Source organism: Embiotoca jacksoni, unplaced genomic scaffold (assembly GCF_022577435.1).
Source record: "Embiotoca jacksoni isolate LCO1_2020_lvr unplaced genomic scaffold, fEmbJac1.0.p SCAF_15, whole genome shotgun sequence".
NCBI classification, from domain to species: Eukaryota; Metazoa; Chordata; class Actinopteri; family Embiotocidae; genus Embiotoca; species Embiotoca jacksoni.
This window is the reverse complement of record NW_027185285.1, coordinates 7,368,031-7,390,090: the sequence shown is the minus strand read 5'-3', so window position 1 is coordinate 7,390,090 and position 22,060 is coordinate 7,368,031. Positions and strand designations below refer to the sequence as shown.

The window sequence follows — 22,060 nt, the reverse complement described above, 5'->3', positions numbered from 1 at the left end:
TCAAAGCTACTTAACTCAATAGGATCCTTCGCAGTGTTCTTTAACTTGAGTAAATAAAATGTTAGGAATATCCTGTACATTTACAGTAGCCTATAGTATACATGTTTGGTTGTTCACAATACTGCTCTACTGTCTGGGTGACCAAACAATACAAAAATGTGTTGATTTTGTATCCATGATTATTTGAAGTTGCCGTTGTTTTGACCAAAAGCCTGTAATGTAAGCAACATTAGAATTCATTGGGACCAGGACTCGCATGTCAACAACCCGCACATTGAGTAAGTGTACCTGAAATTTTGTCACATCAATCTCTCATGGAACGTCTCAAAAGTTTATTGTTTAGGACATACAAAACCTCTTCAGTAACTTTCCAGATGTTTTTCTTTTTTCATCACCATGGTAAATGATTTGAACATCACTGTGCCAGGTAAAAATAAGGCACTGAAAGTTTGAAGATTTTAGTCCATATACATGTTCTTTGCCTACTTGCGGTGGAAAATCATCAAAGGGCCAAGAGTCACAGTCCCACAAGGCATGATATCTGAAACAGTCAAAACATTTATTTTTGTCAAAAGACCAAAAGTTGGATTTCTGAAAATATATTCAACTTGTTTAAGCCTAATCTAAATTTGAGCTGTACAACATTACAAATGAATCACTTCTGCTATACTACCTTTGTGCCCTAATCACCATCCTGAAGTGACTGGTGAAGAGTCATAAGAGATGTCAGACACAGCACTCTGTGGTATGGGAGTAACATAGAGGCCACTAAAGTCAGCGTTTATGGTCTCATTATAAAGTTAATGTGCAGTGGACGCCAGCAAGTTCCCGAGCAGATGAGCATCACATTTAGAATATTTTCACAGCTTCACTTTGCTGTCAGAAAGCCCTTTCCGACAGGAACCTGAAATAGCTATATCGCCCTCTTCAAAGCCACCAGAATCCTTTGTCAAAAACATGAATTTTACTTTATAAAACAAGGGAGTCACTGGCCTATCGATCGAGTTTGTGTTGGTGTGTCTACGCTATTTTAACAGCTTAGTCCAGAACAACTAAAGTTGTGTGTGGATACCAATCTAGTTAAACTTAACAATAGATAAATATATCCGATTTGGGTCACCTTTGCTTGCGGTGTCATCATAACCTTTGATGCAATCTGAATGCTTTCAAGCTTTTGCTCGTAATCATACTTACCTTTTGTTGATCTTTTGTGGCAGATACTATCACAACACTGACACACACCATTATTCCCATCCACACTTCTCCACCTGAAGAAGAAGAAAGAAAACAAATTCACTTCAGTATACTTGGCTTTTGATATATTGCAAAAGACACACACCGTTGTCGTCTTAGAAAACATATGATTAATAAACTGACAATCAAACAAAACTGATTGGTAGTTTTAATGTGTTTTCTTAAAGTTTTTAAGAAATGATAGCTCATCTCTGTATAAACATAGAGCAGTGAGCCTAAATGCACATCCTTAAAGATTTTCATATTTTTCACATACACTATTAACTTTCATCATTTATTCAAACATTAGTTCGGTTTTCAGGACTGCACATTTTGCCTGCAGTAAATCAAAGTAAGCAAATAAACATTAATTTAAAGTAGCATAAAGGAAATTTTTTTTTGTACTCTGAAGGGTCAAAATGCTTCTACTTTTTGATCACTTACAGTAGAATGGATTAGGATTACTCCATCAGAAAATGTTCCGAGGCTACAGGACAAAGGAAATAAAGTCACCTTGAATGTACATAATTGCAGGCCTTGTTAATGGGGCTGTTCCTCCACATTTCAGGTGTAGCTTTCAGTTGACAAGTTATAAATACCTAAAAAGGGAGAGACATCAGAAATGTCATTATGCAAACAGAAACATCATACAAAAATCTCAGATTTTTAAGTGGCTCACTGAGTTCCTTGGATCCTTTTGAAACAGGAAAGTATCAAGCTGAAGCTGAAGCGAGTTAGCCCTCGTTCTGGGTTGGAACAGTGTGTTTGATCCAACTTGTTTTGCGTCAGTCAGGCACCTAAACAAAAATAATTGCCTCAATTTAAAAGAAACAATCAATTTGAGTAAAAAGACAGTAATATTATACATTATGGTACCAATGCCTCATATGCAGACTATCTGTACTTGGTAACTAGCCGGTGGGACAGAGAAGCCTACCGTTTATGCTGCTCACACAACTCAGTCTGGTATGTGGCCACCAAATAGTTTAAGGAAAGTGAGATAAGGTCATCAAATCTAAGATTCACCCAAGTTGAAACCGGGTGATTGTATTTTTGTGGGTGGATTTCTAAAGTAGAACCTATGTGTAGGAAACACTGTGACTCACTGACACTGATGAGATTTACTCCTGCATAAATGTGTTGGTGTGGCTTGGTATCAAAATTTGGTGCCGAATGAGGAGTAATGTTTTGATAGTAGATACCAATCCAAGCGATTTAGTCAGTACCAAAAAAGCATCAGTTTGGTACATAGCCTTATTGATCAAATATACTGAGCTGCTCTTACCCATGGTTTTTAATGAAGTAATATCGGGGGATTGTTGTTGCGTTCGGTGTCAGAGTAGCAACACAGCTGTCAATGAAGAGTCGTCTTTGTCCTGGATTAGGACCCGTGTAAGATGCCTCAAGACGCAGGAGGGCCCCAAGAAAAAAATTGCTGGAGAACATCTCACTTGTCCAGTCATCTACATTGAAATAAAAAAAAAAAAAACACTACTACACACACACATTCAGGTGTGAAAAAACATAAAAGTCAGCAGTCAAACTATACACGCACCGTTCATCAGCTTCAGAGAGAAAGCAGAACTCCCTGTTGAATACTTCGCAGGAATGGAGGGGGGCGGCTGCTGAAGATGACTGCTTACGACATGTGTCCTGTCCCAGAAAGTTTACAAGTCAACCATGATGAAGAAGCCATGAAACAAAAAGTTTCATCTTTGACCAAGACGATTGAATTATCACCTTTTATAATGGCAGGAAACGGGAACGATGGCACCGGCCATCCTTGTAATGCCATGGTAACCGACAGCTGGAGAGAATATCAGCTTGTTTGAGTAGATCACGGCGTCCTCAGAGATCTAGAGAGTAATATAACAACACAGTCGAAAGATTCGGAAAAAACAGTGTCAAAGTTTTCATTCCAAAACTAAACACAGTCACTGTGACACTGACAAGCATCAAAAGCTTACAGTTAGTTTGGAGCCACAGTCTTGCAGGGGAGCTTTGATGACATATTCACTGTTACCAGCAGCAACAGCTTGACACGGACTGCTCCCTAAATGATTGGCATCTCCCAAAAAAAGCTCTCTGGGAGACACAAGACGCCCACTTTTATACAGGTCAGCCTTCACCACAACAATCATGCTCCCTTCTGTGCAATATACACGGACAGGGGGGCTTTCATCAAATGTCGGTCCGCCAATGTTTTCTGCATCAATTCTCAATGCAGCAGATTTATACTCCCTTCCTTCAGCATCGATCATGGGTCCATCTTTCAAAGACCGAATGGCATCGGCACCTCCAAAGGCAAACAAAATCCGCAGTACCAGAATGGCCGAATGACCTGCAGTCACCATTGTGCTCTTTTCTCATAGAACAGGAGACTTTTTTTTTTGTTAAAAATATGTACGCAGCAGAATCTCCTGCACAATGCAGTCAGCTAGAAAAGTAATCATAAAATTACTCTGGATTTTAAAGAAGATGCAAACACACTCAAGGTTGAAACACTCCAGATAATCCTCCCTGTTATCTTCCTTCCCACTCCAGAACAATCATATCACCTGCAGAGGACAGCTGGCAGCAGATACTCATTAGATGATGGGGGGAAATTAGGGACAGCTGGAGTCACACTGAGTTGCGTGCATATGATTGATTCACACCCAACAATATAGTGGTGCAAATTTAGAATTTACCCTAACGCTCCTTCCTTATCTATCCATATTGAAATATAGAAGTACTGAAGCGATCATTAGCATCATATCAATAAAAAAAGGTTTACCACTTCTATTACACATATTCTGACTGACAGAAAAATGTGTTACGTGACAAGAAAATTCATTTTCAGTATGAAGTATGGTGAAGAAAGTGCCTCCCTCTTTTTGGACTTCATTTCTCTTCATTCCAAGATATTAAAAAAAATGTGTTTTTTGGTTGTGCCTAGCACTGGTGCAGTTTTACTGATCATGTTGGGGCAGAACGTCAAAAAGTTCTGATCACCAAAAGTTGTATTTCTTGTTACGAAATCAGAATATGATAATGATAAAAAAAAAAAAGTCATACTATATATAGCATGTCGTCTAAAACATGGAAAAAAAAAGTCCCTAACCCTAACCCTGCAGATTTTGGCGGTAGTAGCAAATATTCAATACTATAGCATGTCGTCTAAAAAGTGAAAAACAGTCCCTAACCCTAACCCTGCAGATTTTGGTGGTAGTTGCAAATATTCAAACGAGAACTTTGAGTGGAGAAGGGTTCCATGTGAGCAGCAGTTGAACTTATCGTCCAAAATGTGAAAAAAAGTCATACTATAGCATGTCATCCAAAATATGATAAAAACGTCATACTATGACATGTCGTCCAAAATGTGAAGTCTTTATTGCATGCTCGTTTGACTTATATGACTTTTAAACATTTTATGGAAGAGTGATCAATGGTGTAGTGGTTGGTGTTGTTGCCTTCAAGTCAGAAGGTTCCAGGTTCAAGACTCACCTTGGAACTCTGTCTGTGGAGGATTGCATGTTCTTGCTTGGAATGTAACTTTGTGACATTTACAACTACATGCATGATGTTTCTTTTACATTATGGACTACGTGCATGATAAAATGCATAAGTTAGTCATCCATATTTTACTTTTAGGTTATTACTTATGCAGGAACATGCAAATTCCACATAGAAAGTCCAAGGCGGGTATCGAACCCCAGGACCTTTAGACTGTGAGACGACAACGCTGACAACTGCAACATTGTGTTGCCTGACATACCTTGAATGGAAGTCATACTTATAGCATGTCGGCAGAAATATGATTAAAAAAAAAGTCATAGTATAGCATGTCGTCCAAAATATGGAAAAAAAACCTCACTATAGCATGTCATCCAAAATATGGAAAAAAAGTGATATTTTAATATGTCGTCCAAAATATGATAAAAAAAAAAGTCGGTCATTGCACTTCGATGCGTACCCTTTCATATTAAGATTGACTTATCTGCTGTTTTTAACATCACAATAAAGCAGCTGTTGCCCCATTAAATTATGTGTTACTGTTAGTTCATTGGTACCTTGGCTCAAAGACTCGTCACATCCTCAGTGAAAAAACTGATGTGCAAGTACACACTTAACCACTTTCACAATACTGTTAGGGTCAGACGTCAAACTGCAACTTAGTCAACGGCATTAAAGCGTGAATATATACATTTGTTTCAACAACCCCAACTTCTTTCAGCAGTGATGTTTTCAATTTCCTTTGTGCAGTAATAATTTGGGCCCAACTCGACTTAATTCAACTTTTAGTTTGCACGCTATATATAGAACACACCATTGTCCTAATTTTTCCAGTGTTAACATAATTGAACTGGTGTAGCATTGGAATTTACTTGTATGGATTTGAGTTATAGAATTTACAGTTAGTATAATTTTTTTTTGTAAAACTGGCTCAAATGATTACTGTGACAATTAGCATAAATACTCTAGATTTGAGACAAGTTATATTCAATCCTTGCTACTACATCAGCTTTAACGGGAAAAAAAAAAAAAAACAGCCAAAAAAAAAAACTTCATGTCCATGTGTGGTTAAATCAAACATTAAATTTCAGTTGTAACCATTTATTTCTTTGGGTTAGAGTGTGTAGCAGTTGCATTAGACAATGTAGTCTCCACTTTAAACTGAGACGGGGGGCCAAATTCACTGGGGGCTGCTGTGGCGTTATTGTTGAGGGCTGCTTGCAGTGATTTCACCTTGAACCCAAGTCCTGCTTTTTCTAGAGGCGCAGCATCTTTATCCTCTGCATCACCAGCTGTAATTAGAGACAAGTTACTGCATGTCAGAAGGCAAATTTTCAGTTGTCAAGTCTTCCTCCTTCACCCGTTATACTTTTGCCATCCTTAATCTCCTCGTCCAGGTCTGGTGTCTCTGGTGGACCAGGAAGCAGGCCGGTCTTCAGATCTGGGGGGGCAGGGAGAAAAAAAAAGAAAAGAAAAAAGAAAGTGTTGTTTTGCATTGGTCTTCAGAGTAATTTACAGTTAAAAGAGACCCAACTACCAAAGAAACTTGTGGTTTAGAGTTCAACTCTTACCAAGTCCATTTATTCCACTTCTCCACTGGCTGCCATACAATGAAGTTCTGCTGATTTTATGGAGAACTGGAGGGAGTTCAGCCACAGGTAGAGGCCCACTCTTATCCATCCAGCTCACATTGGGCGAAGGCCCACTCTTATGTGATGGCAAAACCATCACTGGACCCACTCTTGCCGCCTGTTCCCACACTACCAAAAAAAAGAAACCTCATGACAGTTTAATACCATTGAATCAAGTTTAAAACTGTGTGAAGACTGACATCTAATGGAAAAAAGGCACAACTACTCATCTAAAACTGGCTGCTCTTTGAAGCAAGTGGTCATGTGACCATGCCAGAGGAATTTAGAACCAAGATCAGACAATTTCTAAAAGACTTTACCCCGATTCGTGTTCATTCCGCTTCTCCACAAGGGTTCAGATTCTGCTGGCTTCCCAAACCCACGAGGACCAAACTTGCCAGGGTTGCTGGGCTTAGTGTGGGTCTGGCCAACTTCATTTTGGCTTTGACAATAGCTACATAGGTAGTCATTGCCATCAGCTGACCGCCATCTGGTGGGGGAGAAAGGGTAATTTTCCTCAGACATGTTTACATTTTGCTCATTTTGTTTTTAGTTTTAAAAAAGAAATAAAGTGAAAGTTTCCAACTTGCCTTCCATTCATAAAAGTGCATGCCTTATTTGGGACTTCTGCATCATTTACTGGGACAGCATTGAGGTGACACGTGATGTAGAGCTGTGGAGAAAGTTAAAAAAAAAAAATTGTACATATAGCTACACGAGTGATTTAAGATGTGATAATACAACCTCACCTCTCCTCGGTCATCATTATGGAATCTAAAGGCATCAATGACTAACTGGAGCTTGTCATCCTGTGTCCTGGGTAAAAAGTGCGCATTTGAGCCAGGAAGTTGGGAGTCAACCAAGCACCTATGAAGGGGGACAAAAATTCAACATATGCCTCAACACTCAAACTTTAGCAGTGCACTAACATCAGATCCACACTGGAAAGTTAAGTATTCTTGGCCAACCCTGTTGCCTACAATATGCACAATGCAACTTGACTACAAAAGGTGAATTTTGAAGTCGGTTATGCTATTAGCAGAAAAACCAAGATGAACTAGTCCTTCAAAAAAAGGTGAAAGGCTTACTAGAGTAGCACTAACTGGCATCTGTACAGCCTGACTGTTGAAACTTACATCTCGAGAGTTTCTATATTTTGTTCATGACTGACGAGCCTAAAAGGTTTTGGTTTGGCTAAGAGGCTGCAAACTTCCAAAAAGGTCTGTATCCACAAACTGCTATCCTCACTCTCCTTTCTGTAACATCACAGCTCCAGATTTTTAATTTTTAGACTACTATTCTTCCCAAAAGGCCACAAACCTAACAGGCATCACCTAAGGCCATTTCTGACTTTATGCAACTCTTTCTAGAGCCACAAAACTACATGTTGTAATACCCATAATGTTTACCAGACTACAATTAGTAGTATTCTTTTGATTTATCATCAAGTGCTTACCCATTTTCAACAAACGTGTATTTGGGATGAGAGTGTATGTCTGGGTAAAGTGTAGCCACACAGCTGCTCAAAAACAGTCGGAGCCCCATGTGATGTCCAACTCTGACGGAGGCCTCGATGCTGATGGGCTCACCGAGGTGAAACACATTAGCACTTCTTTTATACTGCCAATCATCTGCACAGAAAAAGCAACGAGGTAAGCAGAAACAAGGACCAAAACTTGACATGAAAACAATTGAGACATGAATTCAACTGACTGGTCATTAGCTTCAAGTCAAACTGCAATGTCTCCACCGCAGCCTGGGTTGACATGAAAGGGATCCATGTTGGCCTGAGTGAAGAACTGGACAAGCTGTACTTCCTATTAAAAAAAAAAAAAGAAAAAAAAGTGAGGCATTGCCCAGTGAGATCCAAAGATGTGCTTTAAAAACAAAACAAAACAAAAACAGACCTTTCATAGTGACACTCAATTGGAATTACAGCCTCATCCATGCGAATCACCCCATTAAGAGAGGCGGCAGGAGAGTATATAAGGAGGTTTGTGTAGACCAAGGAGTCTTCAGTCATCTGTGGAAAGTAGATATGGTTACAAGTAGAAGGTATGCATGATAAATGTCTAAAATGCAACAAATTAAAGTTACCCAGTGTTTGGTGCCGCAGTCTGCTAGTCCAACAATGATTCTGTACTCATCTCCTGAAGAAGCTGCAGCTCTGCAGTAATCCTTGTGCTCCACTCCAAGGCGCAAGTCGTCACGGTTAACAGGAGCGCCTACTGCAAACACGTCAGCTTTGATTACGATCTCCAGCGAGTCTGGACGGCAGCTCACGCTGACAGTGTTCACCTGCTCTCCCTCCTTTTGTTGCTCAAGCACAGCGTGTGTGGAGCTCTGGCTCTGCGGAGGCTGAGGTCCTTGAAACAAAGCATGTTGCGTGTACTGTGTTGGTGGAAAAGCAAAAGATGATCGAACACGGAGTCCTGACAGAAAGAGTCCAAGAAGGAAGTTAAGCCAAAACATCCCCATTAATGCCACTCCAAACAGCACACCGGGTCAGACTGCACAGGCTCTTCTCTGACCCACAGGGTATCAAAGTAGGCTGAGCTTTGGAGCATTTTAAGCTTCATTCAATCAGTCCCATCAGCGCAGCACTGCGCGCCTGAGTCCAATTATCTACTAATCAGCTCACTTCCACAACCGACTGAACCTGATTTCAGTGACGAGGTTCAGACACAAGCATTCAAAAAAAAAAAAAAAATCATAAAAAAATAGTGAAATCAACGTGCTATAAAACATAAGAATGCAACACAGAAATGTAGTCATCTCGTTTAATATTAAACACTTCACATAATCTTCTATATTACAGGTAACAACCATATAAAACTTACAGAGGTGAGCCTGTATGTGTCTTGATCCTGACACACTCCAAATGTGGACAAACCTTTTACTTACATTTAACTGGTGTGTTGTATTTGTTTCGTGAACTTAAGGTCAATAGCAGGTTCTGATCATATTTTGGTTCATTTCTGGAAAACAGATTTGTTTGTTTCCTGTTTCTCTCTGACATAACAGTTCAGATTACTTAACAAATGCATAAAACACACACTCATCAGTTTATTTTTGTACATCTGTACAGTCTACAGCATGCAATACAACATTCCTACAATACATACTGTGAGGAAATCTTATGAATCTCAGTGGTGGAGTCTTTGCGTTAGATTAAATATGTTTTTTAAAAGTTCTGTTTTATAAGTCCGAATATAATAAAACCGTCTTCCCTGCTTCTCTAAATTAAACACATTTTCTCAATGAAGTTCGTTTCCATTCATTGTTTTTATGTAAGTTTCCTTTTTCTGTGTATGATTTAAAAATATATATTTGTTTTATATATATTTTATTCTGACTGTCTAATATTTTGCTTGGCATTAAATGTAAAATGTTGTTTTTTTACAACTGAATATTAATTAACAATAACATCCCTCTGCTACTGCTGCTAACGGGGGTCACTTGACTGTGATACAAACTCAAAGTAATGATCTTATTTAATCCCTTCCCACTTAATATCAAAGAAGAGTTGTAACTTAGATCAGGAGAAACTGGTCTTGGCTCAATATTTCTTGTTACTTAAAAATATTTCCAAAAACAAAGTTTTATTCTTGAGGGGTGATAATTCAACTCTGACGCTTGGTGCCCTAATTCTGGGAGTTGGACAACCTCAGTGCATACAAGATCAACCACAGGGTTTCAACGGTTGCTCTTGCTTTGAAGTCCTCTTCCTGCATTGTGGTAAAGAACAATAAATACTGTGAGGCTGCTCACAAAGTCTCACAAGAGAGAGAAACAAAGAGGAAGAGTACATTATGACTTAGCTCTGGTGTGTCTGTGCGCTTTAGTAACTGTAAAGGCCATGAAGACAAGCCTGGCTTGGATTCTCATTTTCATTCAGCTTTTTCAAGGTAAGAAAAGCGTACACCTAACTTGATTTTGTAATGCTGAAGAATTTTGATATTCATGATAGTCAGACATTGTCACTTTTCTATCCAATATTTTTTATTTTTTTTTTTTACTTCGAGGTAACAATCAGACAACAGTTGTGTGGCTGTGGTTTCGTCCATGCTCACTGCTCTGTGAGGCTGTACTAAACTAAATATTAGCATGTGCTGATGTAAAGCAGGTTTAATGTTCACCATTTAAATTTTTTGAGTATTAGTTTCTTTATTTGCACTAAATAGTCTTTAGAGTATACATTTTGAGGTTGTATTTACAAAGTACTGGGCATATGGAAAGTTTGATCTGATGGTGGCACCAGAGAGGAAGTGAAGTTGTCACCAAAAAAATATTATAATTCATGCTCACAGGAACGTAAATGTCCTTCATGTCAATCAATCTAGTCGGGAAAAATTAAGAACTACCTCTAAAAAAAAAAAAAAAAGACAGGATCATTAAAGAGTGGGATTGCGCCTATGAAAGCCAAGACTGTCACCCTGCTGGTGGTACCGGACAAAAAGTCAGAGGAACCATGATGACTGTATTAAGCTGACAGCAATTCATTAAGTATTGCAGTAAATAAGATTTCAGTCTGGACTAAAGTGCAGTACAACATTCCTACAATACATACTGTCAGGAAATGAGGAAAATGTCAATTTTTTTTAAAATAATGTCATAAAAACCTCAAAATATAATATGTCGTCCAATATGTAAAAAAAAATTTCATACTATAGCATGTCCTCAAAAATTTCATAAAAATGTCATACTATAGTATGTCTTCCAAAATTTCAGGAAAAAGTCAAACTATATATAGTATGTCGTCAAAAATGTCATAAAAATGTCATAAAAATGTCATTAAAACATCCCATTATAGTATGTCTTCAAAAACGTCATAAAATAAGTCATACTATAGTATGTTATCAAAAACATCATAAAATGTCATACTCTAGTATGTCGTCCAAAATCTCTTAAAAAAGTCATACTATACTATGTCTTCCAGAATGTCATACTAACCTCAAAATATAGTATGTCGTCCAAAATGTTATAAAAAACCTCATAATATCGCATGTGGTCCGAAATGTGAAAAAATGTCATAGTATAATATGTTCTCCAAAAGGGCATTAAAACATCCTAACATAGTATGTCGTCCAAAATGTCATAAAAACCTCATCCCATTGTAAGTTGTCCAATATGTCAAAAAAACTTCATAGTATAGTAAGTTGTCCAAATCGTCTTAAAAATGTTATACTATAATATGGTGTCGAATATGTCAGAAAAATGTCATAACATTGTATGTCCTCCAAAATGTCATAAAAATCCAATCCTATAGTATGTTGTCAAATATGTCATACAAATTTCATAATATAGTAGCATCTGTCGTCCAAAATGTAATGAAAATGTCACTATAGTACAGTTCTGGGTTTCATAGAAATACTCGGCAGTTTTTAAATGTTCAGGAAAAGCAAGAAGGAAACTAAACAAATTCAGTGTCTGATGCGAATTATTTTGTCTTCCAGCCCGTGCACAGTTGATATTTGAGCGTCTGACAGAGGGTCAGTCTCTGGGTCTCTTCTGCTCCCCTCAGCAGGACCATGGCAGCCTGGTGGGCCTCCACCTCTACCACCGCGGTGCTCACAGCCAGACGACCCTGGTGTCCCTGGCTGAGGGCGGAGAGGTCAGCGTTGACCCGGGGTACGGGGCGCGTCTGCAGCTCCGCGGAGGACTGAACTCCCTGGAGATCAATGTAACCATTTCTCCCTTACAGCTGAGTGACACAGGGCTTTTCATGTTGGAGCTGAGCTACAGAAAGGATATCAGCTCAGATCAGATGATCCTCAGTGCTCAAAAGATTTTCTTGTTGGTTGAAGGGGCAGGTAGGCTATGTTTAAACATCTCACAGCAACAGAGCTGACACTTTGCTGCAGCTGAAAAAAAAAAACAAGCACTTCCGTTCGGGTTTTAATGCGTGTTGGTGTGTTTGTGGTGCAGGGAAGTCGTGCCAGTGCTCTTCAAGTTACCCCCCTCTGCTCCTGACCATCTTTACAGCAGCAGGGCTTCTTCTGCTGATACTCAGCTGGCTGGCCATAGATAAATGTGTGAGTATTAACTTCAGCAAATGGTTCACAAGAAGAATTTCCCCTTGGGGATTAATAAAGTAAGTAACTATCTATCTATCTATCTATCTATCTATCTATCTATCTATCTATCTATCTATCTATCAAAGCAGAGATGCACATTTAACTAAAAAGGGCAAGTCTGAGATTTTATTATGCTGTAAAGTAACATTGCCTTCGAGCAGAAGCTCCACGTGTCACAGTATTTCTACATTTGATAATATACGTCGTCTCCTCTCGTCATGTATAGCGGCTGCTGTAAATGTAATTTACAAAGACAGCTGCACAAGTGAGTCATATTAAATTGATTATTAATTAATCTGTCTGGTGGAATAAAGGCCTGACAAACATCAGTTTTAGTGATCGAGTTCTTGAGGTAACTGATAATTACTGCCGGGATGCATGACTCGCAAAAAACCTGTGACATTATGTAAAGTGTCGAAGGGAAAGTTATCCAAATCCACATGAAATGTCCAAAAAGAAAATTTAACTGGCAAAAAGGAGCCACAATTAGACTCACCAGTGCTGACTGAAATACATGGAGCAGGTTGTCTTTTTTTACAGCTGTGGTAAACTATAGCCTCAAAACCTCCCGAAGGAATAAAATATCACACACTTCGGCCAGTCAGTGTTTACTGGAGAGATACTGCATCATAAAGTGCTTACGCTGTGTATTATTTTGCAATCAAGGCCTCAAGAAGCCGCTTAGTGTGCCGTACATCTTTTTTTCACGTCCACTCTCACTCAGTGAGGGGTGTTAAAAAAAAAGGACGACGTGCGAAATAACTGATTGTATTCAACCCACAAATGTATTTTCTATTTGTCCCATTTTCATTTTTCCATTAATTTTAGATCGATTATTTCATTATGTAGTGCGGCCGCAAAATTCAATTTTTGGATTGGGTTTAATTTAAGAAAAAAATGAACCGAAAAATGAAATATTTTATAGACTAAGTGATTCATCATTTAATCAAGACAATTGGCTGATTTACTGATAGTTATAATACTCTTTAGTGGCAACCTTTTCTACAATGTTTGATCATTGTTTAGGTGAGGAATCAAGCATTGCCTTTTAAAAGAGAAATCTATATTTGAGTTTGAAACCCTTCCCTTAGAAGACCTGACCATTCAAAAATCACTTAAAAACTAACATATAAATAGCAAATGCAGAAGCTAGTTAACATACCCTACTATTTATTAACTGAAGAAATGTTATGTGTTGTAGGTGAAGAAGAGGCATCAGCACAGACCACAACCCCATGTTCCTATCTACGAGGAAATGAGCTTGAAGCAGCAGAGCCCCGGAAGCCCCCAAAATAACCATGAGGTCACCTCCTCACACCTGGAGGAAGTCAACTTCCCCGTGTATGCAAACAACAACATCGGACATCCGCAGGACAACTATTACGCCTGTCCCAGACAGCTCGCCCTCAGAGCCTGACACAAATTGGAGCATCAAAATGATTGGTTCAGCAAACATGTACAGGAAATAATACCTGCACTGTATCGCAAACGTATACGAGAGCTGCGGAGCCGCAAATATGCTGGTCTGATGGCCCCTTCAATAAAAATAATAATCAGAGAGGCAGTCTTAACAGCCAAGAAAAAAAATGCTATTTTATTAATATTTGAAAGAAGCTCCATAGTTCATGAAAACATTTGTTTCGGTGCATGTCATTTAACAATCACATTCTATGAGGAGAAAGAGATATACAGAGAAAAAAAAAATAAAACATTACAAGCCACTGACTTCTCATTAACTCTCAATACAGACATTTTTACTTAATATTTCAAAAACAAAAGAAAAAGAAAAGAAAAAGGCAAAAAAAAACACACAAAAAAAAGCATCCCTAATCTCACCCCCCCACCCCCCAACCCACCCTCCATAAATCCTTAACAAACAAAAAAAAAAATTTAACAAAAAAAAAAACAACCCTTGAGGGCGACAGGCTAGAATCCCACAGTGATAAAGAGTGAGACGCTCATTGGTTTTCAGGAATACACAGCATGGCGATGTAGCGCTATAGGTCAATCTGAATCAGGTGGGGGGGGGGAGGCTGGAGATGGAGGGCCTTCTCCACCCCACCCTCCCTCCCGCTCCCCCCCTCCTTTAAAGTAAAATAATAACTGAAACAAAAAAACAAAACAAAAACAACACACACGCATTGGATCCCCCCCAAAAAAACCCTGCAATAGTTCAGCCACTTTAGAAGAAGTAGGCCAGAAAACCCCCAGCCTCTGCCCCCCCCCCCCTCCCGCCCTCCCTCCCCAACACTTGTGCATAGTTTCATGATCCTTTTACAACCAGCTTATGTTTTACAAACATCCTCCAAAATGTGAAAAATGTTCCACAAAAAAAGTCTGATTTAATCTATTAATAATACCCGCTGTGGGAGAATGAGAGAGAGAGAGCGAGAGAGAGAGAGAGAAAGAGAGAGAGAGAGAGAGAGAGAGAGAGAGAGAGAGTAATGCACAATGTTCCTGATTCAGTCAGGACGGGACCTCATTAAGAAAACACAATAAAGATTCAAACATACAGCATTTGCATGTTATTCACCGTCTTTTTTTTCCTCTTTTATTTTTTTTAAAACAAACTCATCGACCATTTTTGTTTTTAAATGTAAAGCAATTTTAATATATAGATTTATAATATAAAGCACTCCATTTTCATTTAAAGTCCATTATTTGGTTATTATGTAACTGCTACGGATTTAGAAACAAAAGGTATCTTCTCTTCTTCTGAAATCCATAACTTTCAGTGCTTAGAATTGTTTCTTTTAAGTCATCCTTTTCTCTTTTTTTTTTAATGTTTTTTTTTTTTTTTTTTTTTAAACTCATCATAAAAATGTACATTAAAATGGCGTGGAGTTGGTACTCTGGAACCCTGGCCTTCCTGAGACAAGATCCACTTTTTCGTGTGTGTGCAAGATAGTGAGCAATTATGTCTGTTTTTTTTTTTTTTTTTTTTTTTTCTTTTCTTTTCTATAAAGGAAAAATATATATAATCAACATAAAACATACAGGCTTCAGATAGTCCATGAAATCAACATTAACACAGAACAAAAGAAGGTTAAACAGAACAAGACAACACTGTTCGATCCCAGAGTTCTGAAAGTAGCACAATAAATCTTCATTCTGTGATGTGTTGCACTTTTTCCTTTTTTTTTAAAAATGGAAGCATTTGTCCTTTTTTTTTTTTTTTTTTTTTTTTTCTTTATCCAACATTCTCATGGTTTAATTCCTTTGTCTCGCCGATTTTTCTTTTTTTTGAACTCCAGAAAAAACAACAACAAAGTGTTTGTAAACTGTCAGTGGCCTTGCAGAGAAACAGATGACGACATGAGTGAACTGAACGTACGTGAAAACAGAACGAAAGCTAACAAACCAAAAAAAAAATAAAAACAAAAACCAAAAAAAGGTAGGCACCTCTGAAATGAGCCCTAGAAGCCAAGGCTCGGTCTGATGTCTTGTCCTTCACTCTCCGTTGCTCAGATTTGGGAGAGCTGAAGTCCTTCTACTCCAATCTATGGCCACAGGTCTGCAAAATACTTGTTTATTTTTTTTTTTGCTGCTTTTTTTTATACATATTTGATTTTTTTTTTGTCATTTTTTCATTTTTTTTTTAGGTTTATAGTCTGAAAAATGGTGCAATACTCAATTATGATTCATACTTTCTTGGATTATTCCACAATGAAAGCCACTAAGGTAGATAAACATTACATTTTAAAAACACACTTATTTTAGTCCTTGAGTAAACATTTACACATGAACTGTCCCCGTCTCCCCTCGGTACTTGTATCATGTTGTTCATATAGCTGGATGAGGGGTGAGGCCGACACTCAGTGCAACGCTAGAGGCTAGTAACAATTAACATCAGAATATATTTTTGACAAGCAAAAAAAAAAAAAAAAAAAAAAAAATCAAAATCAAAAAAAAAAATCAACAAAAGTATACTGAATTGAAAAGAAACACGAGGCGGAAGTTCCTCCGCTGTAATCACGAGCTCTCATACATTACTCTCACCTCACACGCCAAACATTCACTCATACAGTACAAGCAGCCTTGTGCAAACACTCAAATACAACAGATGTAAATTTGCCTTTATATCGATCTTTGTTTTCAACAACACTCGTATTTCAAATTGTATTCACTTTGAACCGATGCTATCAAAAATCTCTGAAGTGTATGAATGAGACAAAAAACCACTACAAAAAGTGTTCACATTACATTATTGGCGCTTCTTTTGATTCAAGTATTTGTTTTCATTATTTTGTATTACTCTGATATGTTTATGATCTTGTCATCTGGGAAATATCATGTTGGATACACAGGTAAGGGCTGAAGCCAGGGCAGGGGTGGGGGGGGGGGGGTGGTTGAGGGGGTGGGGTTGAGGGGGAGGGGGTGGGCTTAGGCTAAGTGGAAAACAAGAGAGATCTAGCCATATACACACATACAGCAATTATGTACTCTTGGTTGTATATTGTATATGAGCTAGCGTGTGCATATTCAACCCAGGCCGTTGTTTTTAAAGAGAGATTTGCTAATTCAACTCTTTTCGGGGGTCCCCGCCCCACGCAGACCCTTGTCTGATCCATGATTGAGAAGCATATTTTACTTGAGCTCCAGTTGCCTTTGAGTCCATGTGACTTAAAAAAAACAAACAAACAAAAAAACCCCAAAAAAACATCTGATTTCCAACACTTGACAAGTAGATAAGAGTACAGACGAGGGCGTGGGAGGGGGGCGGGGCTCTCAGTGCTGGTGCTGCGCCAAGAAATCCCAGGGCACATCTGAGACTCGACCTCTGTCCCGGTCACCCGTCCTCCCACTCCGTTCGACTCCCCCCCCCCCACCCCCCCACTTCAACACCAGTTCCTTGATTTAAGTCCAGTGTGGAGTAAATGCAGGTCTTCCGGAACAATCAACACAAACAGCACAGGCAATAAGTGATTGTTTTTGTTGGATGATGCGAGTCTAAAGTGACTCTGGAAGAGGGCGAATCCCCTAAGTTTTAAGACTTGGTACCGAACTTGAGGTGTGTCCTTGTTTTCTGCTGATGCGTCGGGTCCCCGCTCGGAGGCGGGGCCGCCTCAAAAGCCAGATGTGCGGAAATGACCTGTTATATATTGGGCTGGCTCGACCTTCAGGTTGGAGGTCCACAGTGAACCTCGTGGATACAGCTTCCCCACACGTGGCCCAGATAACGGGCCCAGAGAGGGTGAGAAGGCGGCAGCTTGCAGAGAAACAGAATACAGGCATCTCAGTGCACAGCTGACAACAGACTTTTTTTTCTTCTTTTTTTTTGTACTTTCTAGTTTTTGCGAAAACCTTGATGATAAAGAAAAAGATAATGTTTTTGGTTTTTAAAGAGATGTACCCGATGTGACCCATAAACAGTGCACAGACACATACAGGGACCCCACCCCCTGACCCCCCTCACCCACCCACTTATCTCCTCCTACTGCAGCCTGGCACTACCCTGTTGGTGAAAGACCCAACACCATTCATCTGTCCTGCCCTTCTACTCCTCAAGCCTCCTGCAGCTTGTGGGGGTACGCCCCTGCAGCAAACTAAACTCTCATCCGGCTCAAGATAAATTAGGACGTGTCAAGGTGGAAGTAGGTATTTGTAAAGCAGTTGGCACAAGACTGAACATGTGACTCTTATTTGCCAACAATGAGTGCCTCCAGCAGGTCATTTTTAGTGTCATCCAATAGCTCTGTCCACACGGTGAGAAGCTCTTTCAGTGTCCCCTACATTTGATCCAGGTGAGGTCTCAAGAGAAGCTGCCTGGTAGTAAAGGTTGCGAGATGAGTGAAGATTGGCAGATGTAGGGGATGGCTGTGAACGAACACCTCCTTTGTCTTTGCATAGAAATGGAAGGCTGTTTTTCAGTTGAGGTGGTTCTAAGTGTAACTGAGTGCTCCCAGAGTTAAACGTAAAGCACCAGCGTGAGTGAAACCATCCACACTAAAAGATGGGTGTGTTGGGCGCCCCAGGATGGACAGAGGAAGTTGGCTCACTATCCTGGAGAACCTTTTGACTACACTTGATTCGACTCCTCAGTCCCCCTCCCAAACTTCATCTTACTCCCGACAGCTGCACCACACATAAACAACCCCCCCCCCCCCCCACAGACAGCCTTTCCTACTGACATCTGCAGTGTTTGGTGTATGGCCTTGCTGCACGGCTGAGGCGTACCTCTGAACTACACTGGTTCTGCCTCGGAGGCGGTGGGAGGGGCAGGAGAGAAGCTGAACACTGCATAAAGACCGTTATTTAAAAGCCATGAAATCTTCATCAGAAACAATCATTAACTATATCATCAATGATAACAGCAATAACATCAGCAAATGTCTTACAACAACAAAAATAAAAATGCACACTGGCAATTCCATAAGTAAAAACCAAGAAAAACAAAACAAAAACAACACATCAAACGACTCCATCTCTGGCTAAAGTGATCCTTGCAGGAGAGAGACAGAGCGAGTGGAAGTGGAGGTTGCTGAGGACAGACTCTGGCGTAGCAGTAGTAGTAAATTTAACACAGGTGGGCCAGTTCTGAAAGAGCTGCTCTCGGCCTGGAGGCCCAGGGGGGAGGAGGGGGGGATGAAGAGGAGGAGGAGGGGAAGCCAGTCTTGTGGGGATCCGCAGGGAGGCAGCGAGCGAGAGGGAGGGAGGGGTGAGGGCTGCTGCAGCACTGCACTCTGCAGCAGGCAGGCACTCATTGGCCACACTATCACACAGGTTGGCAGGGCCTCCAATAGAAAGAAAAACAACAACAAAAAGGACAGAAGAGATGGCGATCCTCCCTGCTGGATCCCAGTAGAACATGAACACGTCGAGCGTTTCCAGACACCAAAGGCTAAAGATTTCAAAGTTGCAATGTAACAGTGATATTTACTTTGATAAAGAGGGCGAGGATGAGTGCTTCGGGGGTCTTTTTCCCTGCCACACCCATCATCGGTTGAGTCAGTTCTTCTTTGTATTTCCCTTCACTTTGCTACTATGTTTGACATCCTTTCTGGTCCCACTGACTTGAGGGAAGAAGGATTCCAAAAAACAAAAACAAAAAAACATTTTCACATCCATGTTAAGTTCAAAAATAAGTATACAGAGAAGCCACTAAGCAGATTGCTTTTTTGTCTTTGCTTTTTCAGTTTTTATTTGCCAGTGTTGCTTCTCCTTTCTTCTATTCGTTGGCATCGAGGGTATACGGAGCAGCGACGCTCTTGCTAAGTGCTATGATAGACCACCTTTCCACAGATCGTTGCTGCAGAACTTTTCAACCAACGCAAATGTGGGCGAAAGAAGAAAAAAGAAAAAAAAACAAGAAAAAAGAAGTCATCTGGTCTTCTGGGTAAAAAAAAAAAAAAGGAAAACAGGCTCCTCTCATTTTGGTTTTGATGCCTTCACCCCCAAGCGCACGCACACACACACACACACACGCACACGCACACACGCGCGCTCACACACACTCACACACACACACACACACATACACATACACACACATACACACACATACACTTGCCCCTCCGTGTCCCCAAAACCAGTCACGAGCATAAATGTGGAGAGTAGGCTGGCTGAAGAAGTGCTCTGTGTGTGCGTCCTTGTATATCTCGGACAGAAGATGGTTGAAGACCAGCTTGCTACTCTCCTGAGTTCACACACTCTTTAGGGGAGGGGGAAATGAAGGGTAATAGTGGCAGTTTTTTTTTGTCTATTTTTTGTCCCGTGGTGGGTGCAGGGCAGATAAAGTTTTTACAGTTCACTCATTCCTTATCGTCTTCCTCTCTCAGTGTGAGAAGACTCGGGAGGGTGCTTGGACGGTAGAGTCTGTGGCTAATATTGCACGTCACTTGAAATGGTGTTTTGCAGGTGGAGTGGGCGCGCTAGGGGGGAGGGGAGGTTGCACGACTTGAGGTTTTCCCACAGCATCAGTGAGAGGGTCCGACACCGAGACCGAACTGCGAGTTGCCCCGCACGTGAATTGAGGTGCATCGAAGCGTTTTGTCTTTACAGTTCCATTGTAATAGCAGTGGTTCATTTCGTTGTCCCATCACGTCTGACTGTACATGCGACGACCCCCGAACTCTGCCCCCCCCCCCACCAGATAAGATTGACAGACACACTTGAATAACATAATTTCTTAGCTTTGTTTGCAATGGTTCAAGAAAAAAAAAACTAAAAAAAACCCTACAAAAATAAATGGCTTGAACAAGGCGAACAGAGTTGCATCATTCCCTTTGAGCGTTGTGTGGGGAACTTAATCTGCTTGCAAAAAATGCACTGAAGTTGTGAGCTGTGGTTGCTTCTGTTAAGCCGCAGCAGCATGTACTCTCCACTCAGGTTTCACTGGCTCAGAAATAAGGGTGTGCAAGTGTCCGTATGCTTCTTCACCAAGTACAGAGTGAGTGAGGATAGCAGGGCAGGAAATAGTTTAAGGCTAATATTAGTGCTGAGAGAAACAAATGTCGAGTCTGGACCAGCTGAAAGTTCGACAACCACTCTGATTGAAGGGTTTTACTTTGGGAATGATGCCTTTTTTCATGGATCTCTGAGGTGCAGTATGATTTGCCTCAAAAGGCAGTGAGGGATTACGCAAGTTTAAAGATCGCAGCTCGTCACTGTGTCAGTTTGACTAAAAGTATGTTTCACACGGCGAGTTCTCCAAAGTTTATTTCTGTAAAAACTTCTCTTTCTTTGTTGAATGAAAGCCTTACTTCCTGTGTCTCCGGAAGTAAAAGCAGAACACTGTGACCATAATCTCGTACTGAGATTCATAAAAGAACTGCAACTGAAATGTCATTAAAAGCAAAAGGAGCAGAGGAGGTCGACGAGGGCAAGCAGCGAAGATGAAGCCTCGTCCTCCTCTCGTCTCTCCTTTTCACCTTTACGCCCGCGCTGATTATCTCCACATTGATTTGCAAGGTTTTTGCTTCTCTTGCTGTTCGTTTTGCCTCTTTTTCCTACATGGACTCCCCACTCAGCAGGTCCCCAGGCAGCAGCGTACTGATTTGGGTGGGGCTCCCCATGACCCGTCCCTCCTCTCCACTCGGGGGTCCCCACAGGCTGGAATACTGCTGAACGCCACCCCAAAGCAGCTCTCCGCCTGTTTTTGTTCCGCCCACTCCCAGGCCGCTGCTACTGCTGCTGCCGCCGTTGTTGTTGTTGTTCCAGTGGGGCGAGTGACCAATGGGGTGAGAGGCTCCGGACGCAGTCCCGCCCATCCTCGTCTGATTGGTGCCTGGAGTGGCCTGCCAGCTGGTCGTTCCGCCGAGTGACTGGCCCTGTGCAAAGAAGCGGTTCACTTCCTCTTCCCCGGCGAACTCTGCCAGGATGGTTGTGTTCCCGAGCACGCACCTGGACAGAGATGGAAGGACGTGTAATTAATGGTTAAATCTTAAAAAACCAACTGAGCCAAACGCTTTGAAACAACGTGTTAATGGACGTACATGTGCAGGGACTTCTGAGCCTTGGCAGCTTCATCCTTGGAGCTGTAGCGCACCACAGCGTTTCCCTGTGTCAGGTTGAGGTGGAATGTGATGAGGGGGCCGTGCTGCATGCAAAGTGTACGCAGAGTCGAACCATCGATCTGGAAAACAAACAAACTCGCAGAGTGAGTGGTGGACGTTTGCTGTATCC

The 22,060-nt window shown here is 40.7% G+C and overlaps 4 protein-coding genes across 11 annotated transcripts in view; 1 reads left to right on the top strand and 3 right to left on the bottom strand.

Moving 5' to 3' along the window:
• Positions 1-482: 482 nt before the first annotated feature.
• Positions 483-3,587, bottom strand: LOC138197738 (zona pellucida sperm-binding protein 3-like). The gene is made up of 8 exons (XM_069148614.1): positions 3,201-3,587; positions 2,974-3,089; positions 2,789-2,886; positions 2,519-2,696; positions 1,913-2,030; positions 1,747-1,832; positions 1,195-1,268; positions 483-541 (listed from the first exon to the last, which is right to left on the bottom strand). Exons 1-8 carry the CDS (start codon positions 3,585-3,587, stop codon positions 483-485), a joined length of 1,116 nt encoding a protein of 371 aa, XP_069004715.1.
• A 2,352-nt stretch (positions 3,588-5,939) lies between these two features.
• On the bottom strand, positions 5,940-8,831 carry LOC138197666 (zona pellucida sperm-binding protein 3-like). Its single transcript, XM_069148525.1, has 9 exons — positions 8,457-8,831; positions 8,267-8,382; positions 8,073-8,176; positions 7,816-7,990; positions 7,109-7,226; positions 6,950-7,032; positions 6,680-6,849; positions 6,300-6,488; positions 5,940-6,169 (listed from the first exon to the last, which is right to left on the bottom strand). The coding sequence occupies exons 1-9, from the start codon at positions 8,829-8,831 to the stop codon at positions 6,063-6,065; spliced, it is 1,437 nt and encodes a 478-aa protein (XP_069004626.1). The 3' UTR covers positions 5,940-6,062.
• Positions 8,832-10,206: 1,375 nt separating this feature from the next.
• On the top strand, positions 10,207-15,002 carry LOC138198075 (uncharacterized). The gene is made up of 4 exons (XM_069149228.1): positions 10,207-10,267; positions 11,816-12,172; positions 12,288-12,394; positions 13,638-15,002. The coding sequence occupies exons 1-4, from the start codon at positions 10,219-10,221 to the stop codon at positions 13,851-13,853; spliced, it is 729 nt and encodes a 242-aa protein (XP_069005329.1). The 5' UTR covers positions 10,207-10,218; the 3' UTR covers positions 13,854-15,002.
• Positions 15,003-18,530: 3,528 nt separating this feature from the next.
• Positions 18,531-22,060, bottom strand: part of tnrc6c1 (trinucleotide repeat containing adaptor 6C1) — a 47,934-nt gene continuing 44,404 nt past the window's right edge. For all 8 annotated transcript variants that reach the window (XM_069149219.1, XM_069149220.1, XM_069149223.1 and 5 more), the window contains 2 exons: positions 21,871-22,010; positions 18,531-21,778 (listed from right to left, as the gene is read on the bottom strand). In XM_069149219.1, coding sequence (XP_069005320.1) covers positions 21,385-21,778; positions 21,871-22,010 — 534 coding nt within the window. In that variant the 3' untranslated portion in view covers positions 18,531-21,384. The remainder of the gene's footprint in view (positions 21,779-21,870; positions 22,011-22,060) is intronic.

Bases quoted from the DNA above. Each gene is read 5' to 3' on its own strand.
- LOC138197738 (XM_069148614.1), bottom strand. From the start codon at position 3,587: ATGGTGACTGCAGGTCATTCGGCCATTCTGGTACTGCGGATTTTGTTT. The intron at 3,090-3,200 runs GTAAGCTTTTGA...ATTACTCTCTAG, and splicing joins ACTGTGGCTCCAAACTAACT to ATCTCTGAGGACGCCGTGAT. The intron at 1,269-1,746 runs GTGACTTTATTT...CTTCTTCTTCAG, and splicing joins TGCAATTATGTACATTCAAG to GTGGAGAAGTGTGGATGGGA.
- LOC138197666 (XM_069148525.1), bottom strand. From the start codon at position 8,831: ATGTTTTGGCTTAACTTCCTTCTTGGACTCTTTCTGTCAGGACTCCGT. The intron at 7,227-7,815 runs GTAAGCACTTGA...CCCCCTTCATAG, and splicing joins TACACGTTTGTTGAAAATGG to GTGCTTGGTTGACTCCCAAC. The intron at 6,170-6,299 runs GTAAGAGTTGAA...CTGCCCCCCCAG, and splicing joins AAGTGGAATAAATGGACTTG to ATCTGAAGACCGGCCTGCTT.
- LOC138198075 (XM_069149228.1), top strand. From the start codon at position 10,219: ATGAAGACAAGCCTGGCTTGGATTCTCATTTTCATTCAGCTTTTTCAA. The intron at 12,173-12,287 runs GTAGGCTATGTT...TTTGTGGTGCAG, and splicing joins CTTGTTGGTTGAAGGGGCAG to GGAAGTCGTGCCAGTGCTCT. The intron at 12,395-13,637 runs GTGAGTATTAAC...TATGTGTTGTAG, and splicing joins GGCTGGCCATAGATAAATGT to GTGAAGAAGAGGCATCAGCA.